The 19,612-nt window shown below is 41.2% G+C and overlaps 1 protein-coding gene across 4 annotated transcripts in view; it reads right to left on the bottom strand.

The window, feature by feature from the left end:
* Positions 1–18,768, bottom strand: part of ZNF131 (zinc finger protein 131) — a 38,568-nt gene extending 19,800 nt beyond the window's left edge. Inside the window, exons 1-6 of one of the 4 annotated variants that reach the window (XM_075066931.1) lie at positions 13,864–13,937; positions 6,768–6,906; positions 5,335–5,436; positions 4,608–4,752; positions 529–892; positions 204–426 (exon numbers count right to left, since the gene is read on the bottom strand). In XM_075066931.1, the coding sequence (XP_074923032.1) occupies positions 204–426; positions 529–892; positions 4,608–4,752; positions 5,335–5,436; positions 6,768–6,891 (958 nt within the window). In that variant the 5' untranslated portion in view covers positions 6,892–6,906; positions 13,864–13,937. Of the gene's footprint in view, positions 1–203; positions 893–4,607; positions 4,753–5,334; positions 5,437–6,767; positions 6,907–9,703; positions 9,777–13,863 lie in introns of those variants that run through there. The other 3 variants (XM_032780809.2, XM_032780810.2, XM_032780812.1) reach the window with 3 other exon arrangements.
* Between the last annotated feature and the right edge of the window lie 844 nt (positions 18,769–19,612).

The raw sequence follows: 19,612 nt of genomic DNA, 5'->3' as shown, positions 1-19,612 counted from the left end.
CATTCACTGCTATGTAAATAGATTGCTCACGCGTAGAAGCTCAGTATTTCTAGCATTATTCAGTCTCATGATTGTATATAGCATTAGAAAAATATTTGTAAAAAAATCTTGCACACGCTCCCCTCTTATTTCCACCAGTCCCACAAAACAGGCAAACCCAAACCCAAAGGAATAGATGTATACTAGAAATACAGAAATGTTACCTGTGTGTTTCCGAAGGTGCTCTTTAAAATGTCCAAAGTGGTCAAACTGTTTATCACAGTACTGGCATACGTGTATTTTTTTGCCAGGTCTTTGCTTCTTGCTGGCTCCACCTTCATCAAGGTGGTAACAGGTGAGGTGCTGTTTCAATGCACTCTCTCGTAGGTACCTTTTATTGCATATGTCACATTTGTAACTCTCAGTGGAGTGTGTTTTCATGTGTTCCTTAAAATGGTAAAACAATTTAAATGAACGGTTACATTTCTCACAGTGGAATAAATTGTTCATGTGTGACAGCTGAAGTTCCACAATTTCAATACCTTCTACCTGTTTGCATGTAGGATCAGTTGCATTGTCAACTTCTTCTTGGATCTGGCATTTTCTTTCCCCCTGACGGTATTTGCTGGTGATATCTGCCAAAAGAGCCAAAGCAGACTCGTCTGATGTACCAGTAGTCTGTATATACTTTATAGACTGTTCTGCAGAAGCTACTTCTTCCAGGGTTTCAATGCTATCATCTTCCACTTCAATTGTCCCTTCAGCAATCTCCACTTCAATTTCAACAGGCTCTGATTCTGCAGATGGCAATGTTTCTGTGATGACATTGGAGGTTTCAGCTATCTTCCTCTTTTTGGTTTTATTTTTACCTTGTGTTGAATTTGATTCTAGTGGTGATGAATTTTCTTTGTTCCTGTAAAGTGTGTGTAATATAATATAGTAAGGATCCAAAACCACCTACATAATAATTTCTGCAATATACTGAAATTACACGAGATTATTCAAAATATGTAATAAATCAGTAATAAAGTGTTTGAAGAGAATGCATGTTGTGAAACACCATGCAGATGGTTACACTGTAGATTCAGGAATGCACTAATCCTTAATCCATAATCTCTACTGCTGAACCATCAGGGCTAATGGAGTGTGGCCTGTGATGGAGGATAAAATAGGGACAATGGTCCAGATAACTAAGTGAGATGACCAAGGTTTTGTTTTAGATTTTAAATACTCCACCCACTCTGGACTGATCTAATACCCATCCACAAGAACAATGAATGGACAGGCCCATCAGAAACCAATCAGTCTCAGCGGTTAGACAAAAACTCTCAGGCCCTAGAAAATGCTACACGAGGCTTCAGTGGAGAGAAACTCCAATGGGGGAAATGGGAAAAAGGTGACTACCTCACATGATATGGTAATGAACCAATCCCAGGACCACATACGTCAAAAAGAAGAGAGGAGAGGGAACTCACTCTGTCTCTCTTAGGAGAGAGTGTGGGGTTGAATCTCTGACAGGGTGGTAAAAGAAGAGAGCTGTCTTTAAACATAAAAGATTGTCCATCACCTCTGTAACTGAGCTCAGAATGCTTCATCCAGTTTAGGTTATGTGAAGTGTTAATCTAGAGATATTGAGTAAACAGTGTAATTCCACTTTTTTTCTCTATTTTAATAAGTCATCTTTTAAAGAGAACTACTGTTGTGCACATATTTTATGCATTCTGTCCCAAAGGAGAAGAAAACACTGCAACTGGTAAGATGTCTGTGAAAACTACACCTCTCCTCAGTCCAGGGCCATGAGCAAAGGTGTTGGATCCCAGGAACATCAGGCTGCTGTAGATGAACACAAGTGGAGAAGCCAAAAGGACCCAGCAGGAGATGGTGGTGGTGGGATTTGGTTTGCAAGGCCTGAGGCGCAAAATCCATCATACTGTACCGGCGCACCGAAGCCTCCCAGCACTAAATGTGAAACTCACCCCTATGCGAAGGGCCACCTCGAGGACTTTAGTTCTCAAAATAGCAACCGGGTGGGATTTATGTGGTGTCTAGAACTGGTCCACACTCAGTTGTATACCAATTCAACTATTTTGGTTGCGGCAGGAGGAGAGGGGTTAAGTCCTGGTTCCAAGTCCACAGAATGATAACATAGGGGTAAGTGCTGGCATGGTGGAGTGTTAAAGTGGCACTTCCTTACCACAACCCTAATTCCTGACAGCCCAGCCTGCAAGTAAGAAGCCAGGATAAGGAAGAGCATCCAGCTCTCTTACAGAGTAGCAAAGAGCGAAGGCCAACCTATCCCTTTCCCCTTTATATAAAATGTTAATGAGGCCTTAAACCATAAATGTGTGATATAAATGCATCACATTTCATTTGAGAATCTAAATGTACTTTGCTTTATTTGATATAACATTTAACTAATAAAATCCATATAAAATTGAAAACAGTATCTTAAAAATGCCTGAGGAAAGAGGAGCTTTTTAGTATCACTTGAAGCTCAATAAATGCAAGTTCTAGCAGATCTGTGAGGTAAGGAACTCACAACGCATCCCTTCTCCACACTCCCCTCCCATTTAAGCCAAAGGACTTTAGCTCATAGTAACATTAGAGCTGTGCAAATAATGGATTTTTGGCAATTCTGAAAATTCAGAACAAAAAAAAATCAGTTCAGGTTTCCAGAATTTTCAGTGAATTGGAAGTCAGAAACATTTTGTTTGGGCCTTTTAATAAAAAGCAAAGGAATTCAAAAAACAGAGGAGGTGGTGATGGTGGTGGCCTGTGGTTAGGGCACTCACCTGGGAGGAGGGGGAATATCCATGTGCCATGCCTGCTCCAATGAATATATGGCATAAGGAGGACAATGTCACCTCCATCAATGGGCCCAAATCCCTTTGTGAATGTAGCCTGAAAAATCAAAATGTTCCTTTTTGATGTTGAAATGGTTTGTTTCAACATTCCCAATTTTTTTTTATTTTTGCTGGAACAATTTGCCAAAATTTATATGAATTTTCAAAATGCTTTAATCAACCCATTAGCTATATTTTTCAGTGAAAAAAGTTTCATCTGAAAAATTCTGCCCCGCTTTAGTAACATTATAAATTATTATTTTTGCCTTAACACTTTGTTTAGAGATGGATAAACAGTGAAATTAACTAGATAGTGTCCAGTTAAATTTGGCGCCAAAATGTTGTAAAAAGCTTATTTCTGAACAAACTAAATCCAAGATTAAAATATTCCTAAAACTACTCAACAAGTTTTTTTGTTTTTTTAAAGCAAATAGTTATTTCCTTGCAACTTTATTCTTTACTGCAACTTTATTGTAACATATACATTATTGCCTTAGATCCTGAAACTGGCCCTAAATAAAACTCTACTACACTCTCTCTATTTTCCAAGCTGAGAGAATTGTACTAAGTAAAGGAACTGTAAATACAGTAGAACCTCAGAGTGACAAACATCTTGGGAATGGAGGCTGTTCATAACTCTGAAACATTTGTAACTGACCAGAACGTTATGGAGGTTCTTTCAAAAGTTTACAACTGAACATTGACTTAATGCCGCTTTGAAACTTTACTATAAAAAACAAAAATGCTACTTTCCCTTTATTTCTGTATTTGATTTTTTTTTCTTTTTTTTGGTCTCTGCTGCTGTCTGATTGCATATTTCTGGTTGCAAATGAGGTGTGTGGTTGACTGGTCAGTTCGTAACTCTGGTGTTTGTAACTCTGAGGTTCTACTGTAGTCATATTAGCTATTTGCAATATAAGTAACTTTTTTGCCCTTTTTTTATATGCATTTTTATCCTGATAGTGTCTTTTCAATCCAAGAGTGAAGTTGTGCAGTCTTGATTCCAATCTCAGCTATTGCCACAAGACCATACTTCTTCCCTATATTTATTGGCAGCAAAGTTTAAGCACAGGACAAATATTTTAAAATAAATATTGACGTTGAAAACCCTGCTTCTAGTCTGCAGTGTGACCAAGCTTTATTTATTTATAAAGCAAAGTAATACAGTAAGTGTAAATACTAATACTGCAGGAACTATAGGCCTATGCTCTCCACTATGCTGAATGTTAATGAAATGTTATCTGGTGGGGAAAAGACCCTTGTGGTGGGATAAAGGGAAGCTGCTGTTTCCTTCTTATGTTCCTCAAGCTTGCAGAAACTCCTGTGTGAATTCCAGAATGGGAAGTAGGGGTGGCTGTCATGGGCTTACTTCTCATACAGAGAGGAACACTGCATATAGCCAAAGGGAAGATTACAGCAGAACTCCAAGAATGGGAAGGCAGAGAAGGTCCTCTGGAGAGCAGTGAGAAGGGAAGGGCACCCAAGGGCTGTACTTTGTTTTCCCCACACCTTCTCAGGCTTTGCGAGCCATGTCCCCTGACACTAAGTTCCAGCTCACAGAGTTTGAGGCTCAGTTTTACCCTTTATGGTTTCCATCCCACCCTCATAGGAGGAGGCTACAGACTTTGGGAAGAAGAGGTGGATGAGGACTCTATAGCTACTACTCAGGTTCCAGGAGGAGAAGAAACAGTGCCGCACAATATTGGCAACCAACCCTGCCAAGAATCTTCCTCAGATATTGTATTCCATGTTTCTAGAATATGAATGGAAAAACTACACGCTTACCTGATTTCAAGTGCTTTAATAGCTTCTAACATCTGTAGATACTCAGCTGCTTTCCAAACATCATTTGCTTCTTCTTCACCTTGGACCATTAATTTTGCTGTGTAGGTGAACTCAATTAAATGTCGAAATGCCATGTTACTTACACCTGTTTAGAAGTAAATATATATTGTTTTTTTGCAATTCTTCAGATTTTAGTTGTTACATTTCACATGGATAAGCAGTAAATTTTGCTAACAAATCTTTCACCATCTAGATTTTTGTTCACAATGTCCTGCTTATTGGGTTTTGCAGATCAACTTCATGAGATGTTCTCATAGGCTTCAGAAAGTCTACAGCTACATGCAATGGAGTCTGACGCAGCTTCTTCAGGTTTGTGCCATGTTTAACAGTAGAACTATGGGTGCCATAAAGTAAAACATATCATTATCTTCCTCATTGGAAAGGTTGCTAGTCCCCTTCTACTAAAGTGGCTAGCACTGAAGTTTAGAGAGACAGCAGTCTCCATCGTGTGTCTACTGCCACTGAAAAAAGCCTCTCCTCAAAATTGTTCCTTCAGATGTTATCTTTGAAAGAAGCTGCCTTCTGGTGGCATTAGCTACCTCACAACCACCATGGAGCTACGTCTTCACACGATGATTAGTACCACTAAAGCCTGCACATTAGTCTGTATCACTAACATTACAGAACTATAAGTATTTTGGTCATACAAGTCATATCAACAGGTTACCTTCTATCTCTACCAAAGGCTCCTGAGTGAAATCTTGGAAGAATTTGTAGAAGAACTGGCTGCAGGCCGCAAGGACAGCCTTATGAGCTTTGAAATGGTGACCTAAAAGGAAATGGATAAAAATCAAATGTTTTGAGTCAACATACATGCATTCATGCTAGATGCTAATGGGTTCAGAATAAAGGAAGCTGCAGAATTCAGTATGTGAAGACACTGTAGCAGACTGCAATCTGAGCATGCCGTTTGTTGCATGGCATGCTACTGCAGACATTTTCCTGGGCCTTCACTGACCCATATAGTTTTCAGCATGTTTAATTGCTTCTCCTCAGGCTGAGTTATGCAAGAGTCCTCCAGTTCCAGGGTATGAAAGTCTCAACAAACATAAACACAACCCCCTCCACAACAGAATCTTTAACACCTATTTGGAAATAATTAATAAAACACAATTGACAAACAGGACTATTATTCCAAAATAGTTTCTATCAATATATATCCAACTCCTTGTTTGGAAAACAAGCTCTATTAACTCAGATTAATAAGAATGGTTCATAAGACATCAGTCACACTTTATTTCCATTAGTTCTAAGGATAGAAGGGTCTGTTCACCCAAAGTCGGAGCTTCAACTTCTTCCATGTAACAAAGAGAAGGTTCCAATTACCAGAATATGTAGGTATTGATGACCAAATGATGACTATTAGGATACATCAAAATCAAAGGACTGTTTACATGTGGGACCATTTTTGCTTAAGAGGCCAAACACACCAAAGCTAGGCGGTCTCCTCTCTTCAGAGAGCTCAGATGAGTGAAAAGGGAAGGAAAAAACCCTAAACTAAATACTCTACTGTAAAACACTAATCCTGATAGAAAAGGACTGGGTTATAGGCAGGGAATTCACCAAAAGAAAGATGATAGAAAAACAAAACAAAAATCTTAGTTCTTTGGTAACAGAGAATTATCTCCACCTGGTAGGGACAGGAAAAGAACTGAGTTCAACCAGACTGTCCTTTTAAAGACGGGAAATGAGGTTACAAGAGTTTTGCTATTCCCCCCACTTCTATCTACACCTGCTGATGGTGGGCGTAAGTGTTGCTGCCTAGGCTGGTTTAGACAAAGCATTAAGAAATCCAATTTTGAATTTCTGTTTTGCTATGAACACTAGTAAACAAACACCACTATTATGCAATGCTGCTGATTATTTCAGCATAACATCTGAAAATTAGGGAAAGAATCCATCTTCTACATCATTCAGGATGAAAGTCTACTTGCAGTTTGTAGTACTGCTATATAAAACTGGAAGACATTAGTTTGTGTTCAGTGAAGGCTGAGAATAAAATACATTGATGCTTTATTTTCAATTGTCTGATCTATGGCAATCAAAATGAAGAATTCCAAAGTATCTGCATATCAGCAGATTCAGTATGATCGTACGTACCATCTACAATCAGAGTAATGTCTGTAAACTGATCCTGCTCACGCTGTTCATTCAGTCTGTCCAAAATAACTTTATAATGTTCTGGGAATTCTTGAATGCATTCCATCGTTTCTTCGGCTTCCATAGTGAATGGACTAGTCTACAAAAGATTATTAATGAAGTAAGAATATTGCAGTACTCAATGTTTTACATCTTCAATGTGTCATACAAACATGAACTAATTAGCATAATGCTTGAATTAAATTCAGTGCTTAAAAAAGGGCCATGAAATAGAGTTATACGATTGTTAATAATTACCAGATTAGATCAACAATAGGTGTACCGCAATTTAGCTAGCAGATAGGAGGTACTACGGTAAACAAAAAAGAAACAGGGCTTTATTATAGACATTAGAGACTAAAACTTTTGCAAGTCTACTTCTTCATTCTATAAATTGGAAAGAAATCTGCCTCCCTGAAAGCAATCAGAAGGGGCGGGGGCATAACTGATTATCACAATTTCAGCAAAAATTTGGCAAGATAATACCAGCATCTTGATACAGTTACTTTGAGGAACTCTGCTAACCCATTTGATGGCAGAATGGCTCTTCAATACTCTCACAGATTAAGTTAATTTTCTATTCAGTGAAGAGAAGATGTTTAAAGAAGGTAGAGGAATGAAGGAAGTAGGTATCCATTAAGGAAATGTTTCTTCACCTATGAGTTCAGGGGAGTTGCAAAGAATTGAAAATTTGGTTACTATCTAAAGCAAAGAAAATCTCACTCTCCCACTTCCCGCACAACCCTACCGTTCAGGATCTACTATTCTCTGTCAACCTCTCAAAATATACACACAAATAAGTCATACAGGCTTATCTGATACTTTTACAGTAAGTGGAAGAGGGCTGTGAAAGTTTTTGACTTTTAAGGGGTCACCAACCAGAAAAGATCATGAAAATCTACCCTAAAACATGGACAATGGATGTTAATCCGCTGGGTGTGTGTTACTATCTTTGGAGAGACAGTCCAGATAATTACAACTGCAAGCATTTCAACCAAATAACTTTAGGCAAAATTCTTCTTTCAGATCTGCATGGCAGTACCCATCTGTGATGTTCTATTCCCCCTACAGATGTGGCTCTCACACAGAGGTCCATGGGAGCTCTCCATATGTTAGAAGTATAAAATCATTCTGCTCAATTCAACCACGTGAATCTGAGAGGAGGATCTCCTTCTTAAGTCCTTTAAGACTCTATTTAAGCAGAAATATTCTGTGGGGTACAGCAGCAAAGAAATTCGGAATAAGTCTCTGCACCTAACCTAGGGCTTTTCTGAGTTGTGGAACTGTATAAAATGAGTTCTCAAGAAGACTCCCACTACTGAAGGGCGTCGAAAGGAAAGCTCTCTGCTGCAGCCCCAAACTTTCTTCAGAAGCAAATCTGAACCAATGCAGGAACTTAATGTCTTTAGAGTGAATTTAATTCAGCTCAAAGAACAATTGGTTCCAGACAGAAGACAAAGATACCAAGTTTGAATGTGTCTTCATGGAGTCTTTGTACCTTTTCTCCTGCTTGGGGATAGGATGCCAGGCAATAGTCACATCAAAGATGTTTCCTTCATGAAACTTCATATCTATAGTTTGTGATTAATTTGTACTTAGGTGTTAAGTACCTGGGGGAATAGCATGTGGGACAACAACAGAAGGAAGAGTATGTTACATTAAACTAGAGATGCATTGCCTGCTCCAGTATCATGGTGGCTGCTGTGACAGAAGCATATGGTGTGGGTGCACAAAGTGGAGCTCCCCAGAGTTCCATGAAAGATTAGAAGAAAGTCTTCATAATTAATCTAAATGCGTAGTTTTCCTCAACCAGAATCAGAGGGCCTCCTCCTTTGAACATGAGCCGATTCCTTGAGCCTACCCACTACTATCCATCTGACATTACCAAGCTTGCTAACTCTCAGGCCTGATCTACACTAAGAAGGTAGGTCAGCTCAGCTACATCACTTAGGGGTGTGAAAAATTTATACTCAAGTTACACAGTTAAGCCAACCTAACCCCCCTTGTACACAGCACTAGATCAACAGAATTTTTTTTCCATTGACCTAACTAATGCTTCTCAGTGAGGTAAATTACCTGTTGCAGTGGTTCTCAAACTTTTGTACTGGTGAGCCCTTTCACACAGCAAGCCTCTGTGTGTGACCCCTCCTTATAAATCAAAAATACGTAAAAAAAAATATTTAGCACTATTATAAATGAGGGGCTGAGGACTGACAGCTTGCGATCCCCTACGTAATAACCTTGTGACCCCCAGTTTGAGACCTATTGCAACAGAAAAACCCCTCCCATTGGTATAGGTAGCATCTACACTGAAGTGCTGTAGCATTTCAAGTGTAGACAAGACCTCATACATGGCTGCTGGAGGTGAGGAAGTATTTAACGTGCTTGTGTCTTGGAGAGGAGTTGGATGGAAATAAAAAAGTGTAGTGGAAGCCTGAGGACAAAACTCTATTGTTATGATAAGGAAACATTTTGTCTCAAGGCATAGGATTAGGCTTTGCAGATGCCAAGTTGGTGGAAAGCTGTTGCTATCCTATTTCTCCATAGGACAGATCCCTCCTTGGTTTTGTTTGTTTGTTTGTTTAAGGAAAATGCCCTATTTAGAATATGTCCAACTCAAAACAGAAAAAAATAAAAATGTTTGCTTAAATAAATCTATTTCTGTTTGCTATCACTATGTCTATTATAAGTAGTAGAAACTAAGATACATAATAGACAGGCAACTTGGAATGGTAAAATGCCACAAGGATTCTGCTAATGTAAAACCACAGGAAACAAACTCAAATCCCAGCTCTTATAACTTCCATATATTCAAAAGCAGTTTAACCTCCAGAAATTGCTTTTTCCAAACTTTTTGTATCTTTTCCTCATTCATGGAGTAATAGTACAAGCCTCACCGGTTAAGAATCAGTCTGACAAGTAAGCTCCATGTTTCCATTACTAGTTCTCAGAGTTGTCAGGAGTACCCCAATTCCTGTGAATTACATAAGCCAGGTGATCACACTCACACCTTATGAAGGATTTATTTCCATAGGTTGAAATGCATTTGATAGCAAGTGATAATTTATCATAAAGTAATACAATGCTTTGAAATTATTTTGGAAAAGACTTGCATTATTCCTAATCCTCGTTAATAACATGTCTGTCGTGGCTTTCATAAATCATTGTGTCTCTCACAGGTAAACTCAAGAACACAGCAGATAGGTAAACTGATAGTGACCTTCTTCCTGAAAGAGCCCAAATCCCAAATGATACCAGTGAAATGCAACCTCTGAGTTGAAGCACAGCAACAGTATAACAAGCACACAGCAAAACTTTGGAATACTAAGTGAAGTATTCAGTGTACCAATAGGGGGAAAATTGAATTTAGGTAGACAACATGAAAGATCAAAGCAGAAATTTTGACAGGACACCAAGGATATCACATTTATTCTCCAAACAGCAGTTTTTCTTGTTAGACCACAGTCTAATAGAAATGGAATTAACTGACAGGGTGAAATTATTATTCATTTTCCAAGGTGGAAGCGTGGAAATATACAGATAAAATGCTAACTAAAGCTAAAACTATGCTCTTTATCACCACTCCTGTGAAAGGAAGTACAGATAATCTGCAAAACTCAGCTCATACATAATAAAAAAAGAAAAAAAAGTGTGATTTTAGTTTATGTGAGAGGTGTCAGGCCAATAGCCCTGGAAGCCAAAAGCCATTGATTTATCCAAAGAGCACGTCCAGTAAACATAGTGGGAGTGAAAGCTACCCCTCACATCAGGCGGACTACCTCTCAGAGTAAGAGATTAATCCATTCTCCATGCTCATTCAATCCTTACAAACTGATGACACTGCCAGTAACAGTGCCAACTAGTGCCAATTGTGACAGTGGTTTTTCTGACACAAATATTTCCCAGACTCAAAGGAGACAATGGAAAATCTATAAAAACTAAGTAATGGCGCTAAAAATATCCTATTTCTATACAATTTGAGGTGTCTATGCAGTAAGTGGAGATTATTCTAGGGCGCAGCGGTCTTCCTACCAGCTGCAGTTGCATCTCTAGTTCTATGACTCAAGTGCTTAAGATTCTCTCTCACTGTTTATTAAAATGCAGCAGTGTATTACACAGGGATTACACCTACTCTTATCTCAGAAATGGAAATTAGTTCAAGTTAGCGAGGCTGCTGCTACAAGACTTTGAAGCTTGCAGGTCCTCACACAAACTACCAGGAGTCTCCTTGGGCCTTATACATTGCACTACATATGCAGCTAATAAGGATTTGAATTAGTCTATTTGATATATGGTGCGCATCAGTGCTTCATGCTACAAAACACATGATGGAATCTTTAATGACTTTTCTCTGTCATCTGCAGAACCATCTCCAGCAGTGCAGTATCTCCTCAACAAAGCTGCATGGTGTTGAGTACTGACTCCAAAATCAGTGTCAACTCTCTGTCGCCCTACCCAGGTTTTGCTAGGAAGTCTCCCAAACAAGTACCTACTTACTAGTGCTTAACTTGTATGATCTGATCAAACCTCACCACAAAGTAGTCCGACTGAAGATCTTTTGTAGTAATTTGTAGTTCAAATCCACCTCAGAATAACTTAAGTAAACACTTACTGTCAAATATGTATGTGCTGGTGTAAATTTATAACACTTTTTATTATTATTATTATTATTACTACTACTAGAAACTCTAGTCATGGACCAGGACCTCATTGTGCTAGGTGCAGTACAAACAAAACAGACAATTCCTGCCCCAAAGAGTTCAATCTAAGTTTAAAAGAAGAGCCAAAAGATGGATGCAGACAGATGGGGAAATAGAAGGAAACAATATTGGTCAGCGTGATAGATGGGTCTCATACCCACAGGCATCATGGAAAAGGAGAGATACAAGGAGGGTTTTGAAGAAGGACAACGAAGTAACTTTGCACATGTATATGGGAAACTCCTTCAAGTGTAAGGGGCAGCATGGGAGAAAGCACAGAAATTCTTGTTTGAAAATTTAGCAAGTGGGCAATATAGGCTGGCATCATGGGTCAATCGGAGGAGGGAGCTGACAGCTTGATAAGTGAAGAAGAAACGGTTCCTTTGCTGTACTCAGATAACAAATAATAAAGCCCCTTTTTAACACCATTGTCCCCTTATTTCTGTGCATATTTTACCACTTCGATAGAACACAATAGTAATGCCTTATAACGGGGGTCGGCAACCATAGTGTGCCGAATCTTCATTTAATCACTCTAATTTAAGGTTTCACATGCCAGTAATGCATTTTAACGTTTTTAGAAGGTCTCTTTCTATAAGTCTATAATATATAACTAAACTATTGTTGTATGTAAAGTAAATAAGGTTTTTAAAATGTTTGAGAAGCTTCATTTAAAATTAAATTAAAATGCAGAGCTCCCTGGACTGGTGGCCAGGACCGGGCAGTGTGAATGCCATTGAAAATCAGCTCACATGCTGCCTTCAGCACCCGTGCCATAGGTTACCTACCGCTGCCTCATCATGTTTGGCCTGAGTGGACAGTAATGACAATGTTCTTTTCCTCACATGGCATCAGATCACTATTATAACATTTGGATTTGGGGTTTTTTTTTGTATTTGATTACTATTTTTCTTATCTTTATAGCTGCAGGTCAGCAGAGATTTACAAACTGAAAAAAATGCAGCAATGGGAACAAATTAATTTTTGTCATAAGCAGTCTCAACTCCACTGAAACTAATGGAGTTTCACCAACCTACATCACCAGTGAATTTACCTCAAAGAAACCATGCTTCACTGCATGCTTTGGAAGGTTCTTGTCCATTACATGGTACACCAGGTTTCTCTCTTGTGGAAGTTCAAACTATATGCCAAATATCCCCAAGCGATACCAAAGTGCAAAAATGCAGAACATATGTAAAGTATCCCCAGAAACAAAGAACATTAAGTGATCTCCATAATGGGGGGTAAGAGGTAGAATGCTTCCTATCTTCAAAACGGTCTGAAAGCCCCCCAAAACTTTCCAAACTGGGCTTATTCCCAGCTCATTGTTCTGAAGGTAAATTCTCTAAATCAGGGAAGAACAGAGCTTTCTATATTTCACTTCATTCCCTAAGGGGGGGGGCAATACAGAGGGGAGATGGGTGTCATACTCCTTCTGCATCATCTCCCCTCAGGCAGGAGCTGGGTGAGGCAGGAGGTAATTGACTATGCCCCTTGCAGCAGGGACAGAGCATGGTGAAGCACATTATGTCCTATTCTGTGTGGCAATGTCACAGCAGGGATGGAGCATAAGGCAAGGTGGGATGTGTTAGGTCCCCATCACGTTGTGACCCTGCAGCAGGGATGCAGTACGGTAAGGGTAGCGGGAACAGGTCACATCCCCTCTCTGTTGTGACTGCCCAGCAGGAACGGAGCACAGTGGGACAGGACACATCTCCCGCCCTCCATGTCGTGAACCCCCCCCCCCCGCGCAGAAGCACAGTTGGGAGGGGAGCGTCTCGTCCCCTCTGCGCCCCCAGTAATATGAGCACTGTCAGGGAGGGCACGTGTCACCCCTGCCTCACGCCCAGCAGGGCAAGGCGGGGCTGCCACGTGCCCAAAGACCACAGCTTCACAAGGTTCGAACCTCAGCGCCCCAGCCCAGTGCTGGTCACATGGCCTCCCGCCCCCAATAGGGAAATCTTGCTGCCAATCAAATACAATCCAGCCAATCACAGGGATGTGGGTGATACCACGGCAGGACACAGACCCAATGGGCGTTCGCTAAGAGCCAGACACTGGGGAAGGCGGAAGGCCTAGGCGTGTGGAGAGCGTCCGGGTGGCGGATAAGTCGGCGAGAAACGACGGGCTACCAGGCTACTACGAGGGGGAACTGGGTGCAGCCGGGCCCCCACTGCGATGCGGGCGGAAGGAACACCCCGAACCAGGCACTTGGCGGCACCTCGGACCGTGTAGTCGTTATTACGTCATCAAAGCGCGCATTAAATCGATCCCTTTTCAATCCCTCTCCCGGCCGGGGTCGCACCCTGGAGACGCGCGCGCCCCGAAGGGGGATGAGCGCTCCGCCTGGTACTCACCGCGAGGAGCCCCTCGCCCCGTCTCGCCGGCTCTGCCGCTTCCTGCTCCCCCAGCTCGCCGAAAACCGGGGCTGGCGCCGACCAATCGCGCCTCGCATTCCCGGCTTGCACCGCGAACCGGAAGTGACGAAGAGATGACCTTTAGCGCAACAGGACGCTTGGGACTAGCTGACTCGGGGAACGCTGGGAGTTGTAGTCTGCCGCCAGGAATGGTGTGGCGGGTTGCATTCTGGGAGCTGCGGGATGTCGGAGGAGAAGCGGGGTTCACAGCGGGGTCGTCCGCCCGCCTTGCCAGGTCAGTTCCCTTGTTCGTGTCGGCGGACTCTGCTTTATGGAAGCGGGACGGCGGGTAGATGTGCCCCAGAGGCTGCTGTTCCCTGGCGAAGGTCCACGTGTCTCATGACAGGGCACAGTCCCCGTTCTCGTCCCGCTCCACCAGCCCATCGCTGCCCGTCTGGCTGAGCGGTGCCCGAGTCGCAGGCATTACACCGCCGAAAACCTTCCCCGTGATAAAGTATTTCCAGCTTGTTTGAAGTTTCCTGCTCTGTTTTTTTTAACTTTAATTTTGTTTTGCCAAGGGTAGGGAGCCAGCCTCCCCAAGTTCACTGGCCGCCCGTGAGCCTGCTGCCAACATTGGCATCTGTGCCTAACCCTCTCCCCTGTAGCACCACATCTATTAAACAGCACATTATTCCTCCAGGAGACGGAGATTAGAGACGAGGTGCATCTTCCAGTAGCTATAAGCCTTGTTGACAGCTTGTCTACACTTAAAATGCTGCAGCAGTGCAGCTGCACAGCTTCTGTGCAGACGCTACCTACAACGATGAGGGAGTTTCTCCTGTCAGTGTAGGTACTTTATCCCCATGAGAAGTGGGAGCTTGGTCTACAGGAGAACTCTACTGTCAACCTAGTGCTGTCTGTGCCTGGTGTTAGGCTGCTTTAACTGTATGGCTCAGATGTGTGGATTTTTACACCCCGAGTGATGTACTTATATCAACCTAATTTCCTACTATAGACTAGGCCTTAGATGACTCAGAAGGACATAACATTTCAATGCCCAGGAGTATTCCCATTTCTCCCTCCAGGAGTGCCCAGCCAGGTCTCAAGCCTCCAGCAGTCACCTGTCTCTGGGCAGAGCCCTGTGTTCCAGTCCTTTCTGACTGGGGTTTAAGGGCTGCACAGCCCTCTCCCATACACTGTGATAGCCCCAGCAAGCCAATTTGCTAAAGACCAACTCTGGGCTGTGCTTTCTCTGAGCACAATGACCAGTGTTGGTCAGACATTACAAGTTACCACACAGTTCTTCCAAAGCAAAGTATATTTATTCATAGGACAAAAGCATTACAGAGAAAACAAAAATACAATAAAAAGTTCTTGCACTCTTGCTGAACGTACCAGAAATCACCCAACTTGCACGTGGGGAATCTGGGAGGCCAACACCCCTTCGAGCTCTTCAGAGTTGAGGTCGGTTTAGGACCAAAGGTCCTGTCTCCTGAATCAAAGAAAGACCGCAAGTCAGTTCCAGGTCATCCTTTTATACCAAAAACCTTTTTTTTTTTTTGTTTCCTAGTTTTGGAAAACCCAGTCCGAACCAGTACCTGTGTGTGTGTGTGTGTGTATCTCTCTCTCTCTCTCTATAGATATAGATTTTATATATATAAAATGATTTAGCTGGGGATTGGTCCTGCTTTGAGCAGGGGGTTGGACTAGATGGCCTCCTGAGGTCGCTTCCAACTCTGATATTCTATGATTCTATATAAACTACACCAAAAGGTGGTGCTTCTCTGGAGTTGTTTAATAATCCCTTTGGTAATCCCTGTTGTTTAATAATCTCTGTGGAGTTGCGGTAATCCTCCCCCATGGAGTAGAACACAGTCATATATAAATAATTCATAAATATACCACAGTGGTCCCTGAAGCTACTGCACAGTATTGCAATATCACAGGCACTATAAACGACAATCAACCGACCATTCCACACTCTGTCACAATCCTAGCAACGTGAAGCTAGGTATTAAGGCTGGACATCTAGGCTATTAACAGAAAAGTAGCACATTCATAAGTATTCCAACAGACTTTGGGCTGTTATGACAAGTTTGTATGTTCTCACTTGCAAAATTGATGTTAATGAGCTCATCTTTAATGGCCATTTGGCTGTTGCTCCTTTCCCAAGGGCCGTAGCTGCCTGGGCTCCCTTAGTTTGGGGCTCTGCTTCCCGTTCTCAGATGGAATATTTGCTTGTACTTTAAGTGTGTTAAGTTAGTGAACAAATCCTACTAACATCAAACAAAATGAAAATTCAGTGAAATTCAACTGAACATTTTTAAATAGTCCTTGGCAAAACCTGCATTCCTAGGTATTCAAAGCTTCCAGCAGCTGTCCAATAGCCTGTTTGTTCATAACATAAAAACACAGAATGGTTGCCATAGCTTTATTTGTGCCAACTAAATTGTAATTGAATGTCAAATTAATAACCTTCAGTGGGAGAGATGCAGTTCTTGGTACTGTACTGGGAAAAATGTAAAACCAGCAATAGTTCAACCATAAGGAAATGATTTTATGGCTCTGATAATTTCCTGATGACCAAATTATTGTATACAATTTGTGACTGCAACTGCATTGACACTGGTACTTTAAAAATAACGCCTCATAAAGTAGGATTCAGTCTTGAAAAGCACCCCATTTATTTTGTATATGTAGTTTCCACATTTTACACATACACGGACAAACAAGCAAAAACAATTCAGTCTTTTGGAAATGACTTAACATATATAGTTGCTTTCTTGAGTAATTATAAATGACATAAAATACAGCAGCTAAATAAATGTATTTGCTTTTCCCCCATTTACCTTCCTGTGTCTGTTGATACAGTACTCAGAAATCCTTTGTCTTCTTACTTTCCCAGGATTGGACTCTGCTGCCCAAAACCAGATAGGTGAGCTCTGCAGAAGATCAGAGGCAGAACATAAAAACGAATAGCTCTTGCATTGTCCCTTAAGTTTTGGCAGATGGGCATCTCTCAAGCCATTTTCCCATTTCCTGCTTGTTTTCCCAACAGTCAGTTAAATCATCATAATCCATACAGTAAACACCACAATAACCTGGTCACTGTACAGTAATCATAAATTATTATAGAGCATGTCACTTCCACCACAGCCAGATTCTGATCTAACATCATTTCACCAGATACATTTAACACCATTGTCATTGGCTTCAGTGGAATTACTCCTGTTTATGCTGGTGCAGTATCATCACCAGTGTCCATGCAGTTCTCACTGTGGAGTATTTTACACCCTTTGGGCACTCACTTGTCATAGGTATAAATGACCTGACAAGGTGGAAAGCAGTGAAGAATCAAACTCTGACTAATTAATTTTTCAAATGTGGTAATAGGGAAACAGCTGGTGTAAACTGGCATAATTTTATTTGAGTTACTGGAGCTATGTCAATTTACATACTCTATAGATTTGGCCAAGTATCTCTGTTGAGCAGTTACATCTCTTCAGCCAAGAAATTTTAATTTTTTACCCTCTTCCTTTTCTTCATCATTTGTCCTTTTCCCTGCTACAACTTGAAACCAAACCAAAACTCCAGCTGAGCTTGTTTCATAAAGTTATTTTCATTATTACTGCCAGTTTCAGTTCTTGATCCAGAGATATCCTGGATCCACTGTGATTCAAAATCAAATTTATGTTCCTTCTGTTTCCTCACTTACTGCACAGCGGATTTCCTGGTGCAATAAAATTCAATAATATCTTGTTAATGGATCTGGTTAGACTAGAAGGGCTAGAAGTTGTCTACCATCCCCTTCTTGTTTTCTGATTTACTGAATTGCATTAGTCCTTTCATGATAGCACTCATTTGTTTTTACAATAATGCAGCTAAAGGTTTGTTCAGTTTCAGGATGAGTCTAAGTCTTATTGAAAGAACAGAATTCTGAATGGCATGTAATCAAGCTGACTGAAATACAACTAAGACACCTAATACTGTGGGCTCAAAATGCTGTATAACAATTAGGAAGTACTGACCATTCCCACAACAAGTGTAAGCTCATCCCCTTCTCCCTATCTTGGTAGGTTTGTTTGATATTTATTAGTCCATGTTTTTGTCTGTCCTCCTATCTTTTTCTCTTACTCCCCATCTTTCGTAGATGTTGTTTCTTTCCTTCTCACCTCCTGCTTTACCCTCCTAGTTGCCCCATTTTGGGACAGCTGGATGTTGGATGTTTATACCAGTCCACCCACAAGATAGAATTTAATTTAAGAGAATGAGAGCGGGGCTAGGACCTGACAGACCTCTCTCAAGATGTGCTGTCTGGCAATCAGAGGCCACCCAGCTGCCATCTCCCACAATACTCCCCATTGTCCTCCAAAAATGTTTCCTTGCTATTATCTGGAATATCACAGATGGCACTTGTCTTTTGCAGTGAGTATAACGGATGAGGTTGAAGCTATATCCACTTTACTATCTTTGAGTTACATAACAGTTATTTTATTTATTGGTGGCTAATCAATTTTTAACTATCTGTGGTGGGTTATCTTTAGACCTGCCCAGTATTTTTACTGAATTCCTTTAGAACATAAGAACGGCCATACTGGGTCAGACCAAAGGCCCATCTAGTCCAGTATCCTGTCTTCCAACAGTGACCAATGCCAGGGATCCCAGAGGGAATGAACAGAACAGGTAATCAAGTGATCTATCCCCTGTCACCCATTCCCAGCTTCTGGCAAACAGAGGCTAGGGACACCATCCCTTCCCATCCTAGCTAATAGCCATTGATGGACCTTGTGACACCGCACCCCATATTCTTCGCAGTGATATTATGATTATATGCTTATGTTATATTTATAATGTATTTTATGCAAGTCTGGTGATTTATGATTTGCTGAATATGATTATCCTATTTGTATGCCAGGTATATTTTTTGTATCTGAAGTTATGAATAGTGACTATGTGTCTGTAGTTCAAATGTAGTTACACCTGGGTAATGCCCACTAGACAAGATGCTTTCAGTCTAGATAGTGGGTGGAGAAGGGCCTATTCAAGGCAATGGGCCAATAGAAAAAAACAATAGGCCTCAGGAGAAGCTTATCTCCCACCTGGGACGGCTTCCTGAGAACGCTCCAGACAGTCTGTGAGTAATGGCTGCTCTGACTGTACAAAGTCATGTGATGCGACCACACGTCTCTGGACTCTATCTTGGCATGTCAATATTTTTTAGGGTGCCCAGACAGCAAGTGTGAAAAATCAGGTCGGGGGTTGAGGAGTAATTGGCACCTATATAAGACAAAGCTCCAAATATTGGGACTGTCCCTATGACATCAGGACATCTGGTCACTTTAGTATTTTTCCACAGACTGGTTTGGGAACAAAGCTTTGGAACAAAGGGTTCCCACCATATGCTAAAGCTATATAAGGCAGGGAGTGACATCATCTGGTGTTCTTCAGTCTCCACTCAAAAAGATTCCTGGAAATACCTGAGGAACAAACACTGAACTGGGGGAAGTGCTGGACCAAAGCTAGAGGGATTCCTAGCCTGTGAATCAAACACCTGGGGATTCTAAGCTGTAAAGCAAGTGCAGCTGGCCCCTTAAGAATTTCTTGCCTGCTTGTAGCATCTCTCAGGGTGAGAATCTGCTGTTCATATCCAATCTAATATATTAAGCTTAGTTTGCATTTTTTGTTTATTGCTAGGTAATCTCCTTTGATCTATTTAATATCACTTACAATCACTTAAAATCCATCTTTT

The sequence above is a fragment of the Chelonoidis abingdonii genome, chromosome 6 (genome assembly GCF_003597395.2).
Source record: "Chelonoidis abingdonii isolate Lonesome George chromosome 6, CheloAbing_2.0, whole genome shotgun sequence".
NCBI lineage: Eukaryota > Metazoa > Chordata > Testudines > Testudinidae > Chelonoidis > Chelonoidis abingdonii.
Note: the sequence above shows the minus strand (reverse complement) of the source record. Positions and strands in the feature narration are given on the sequence as shown.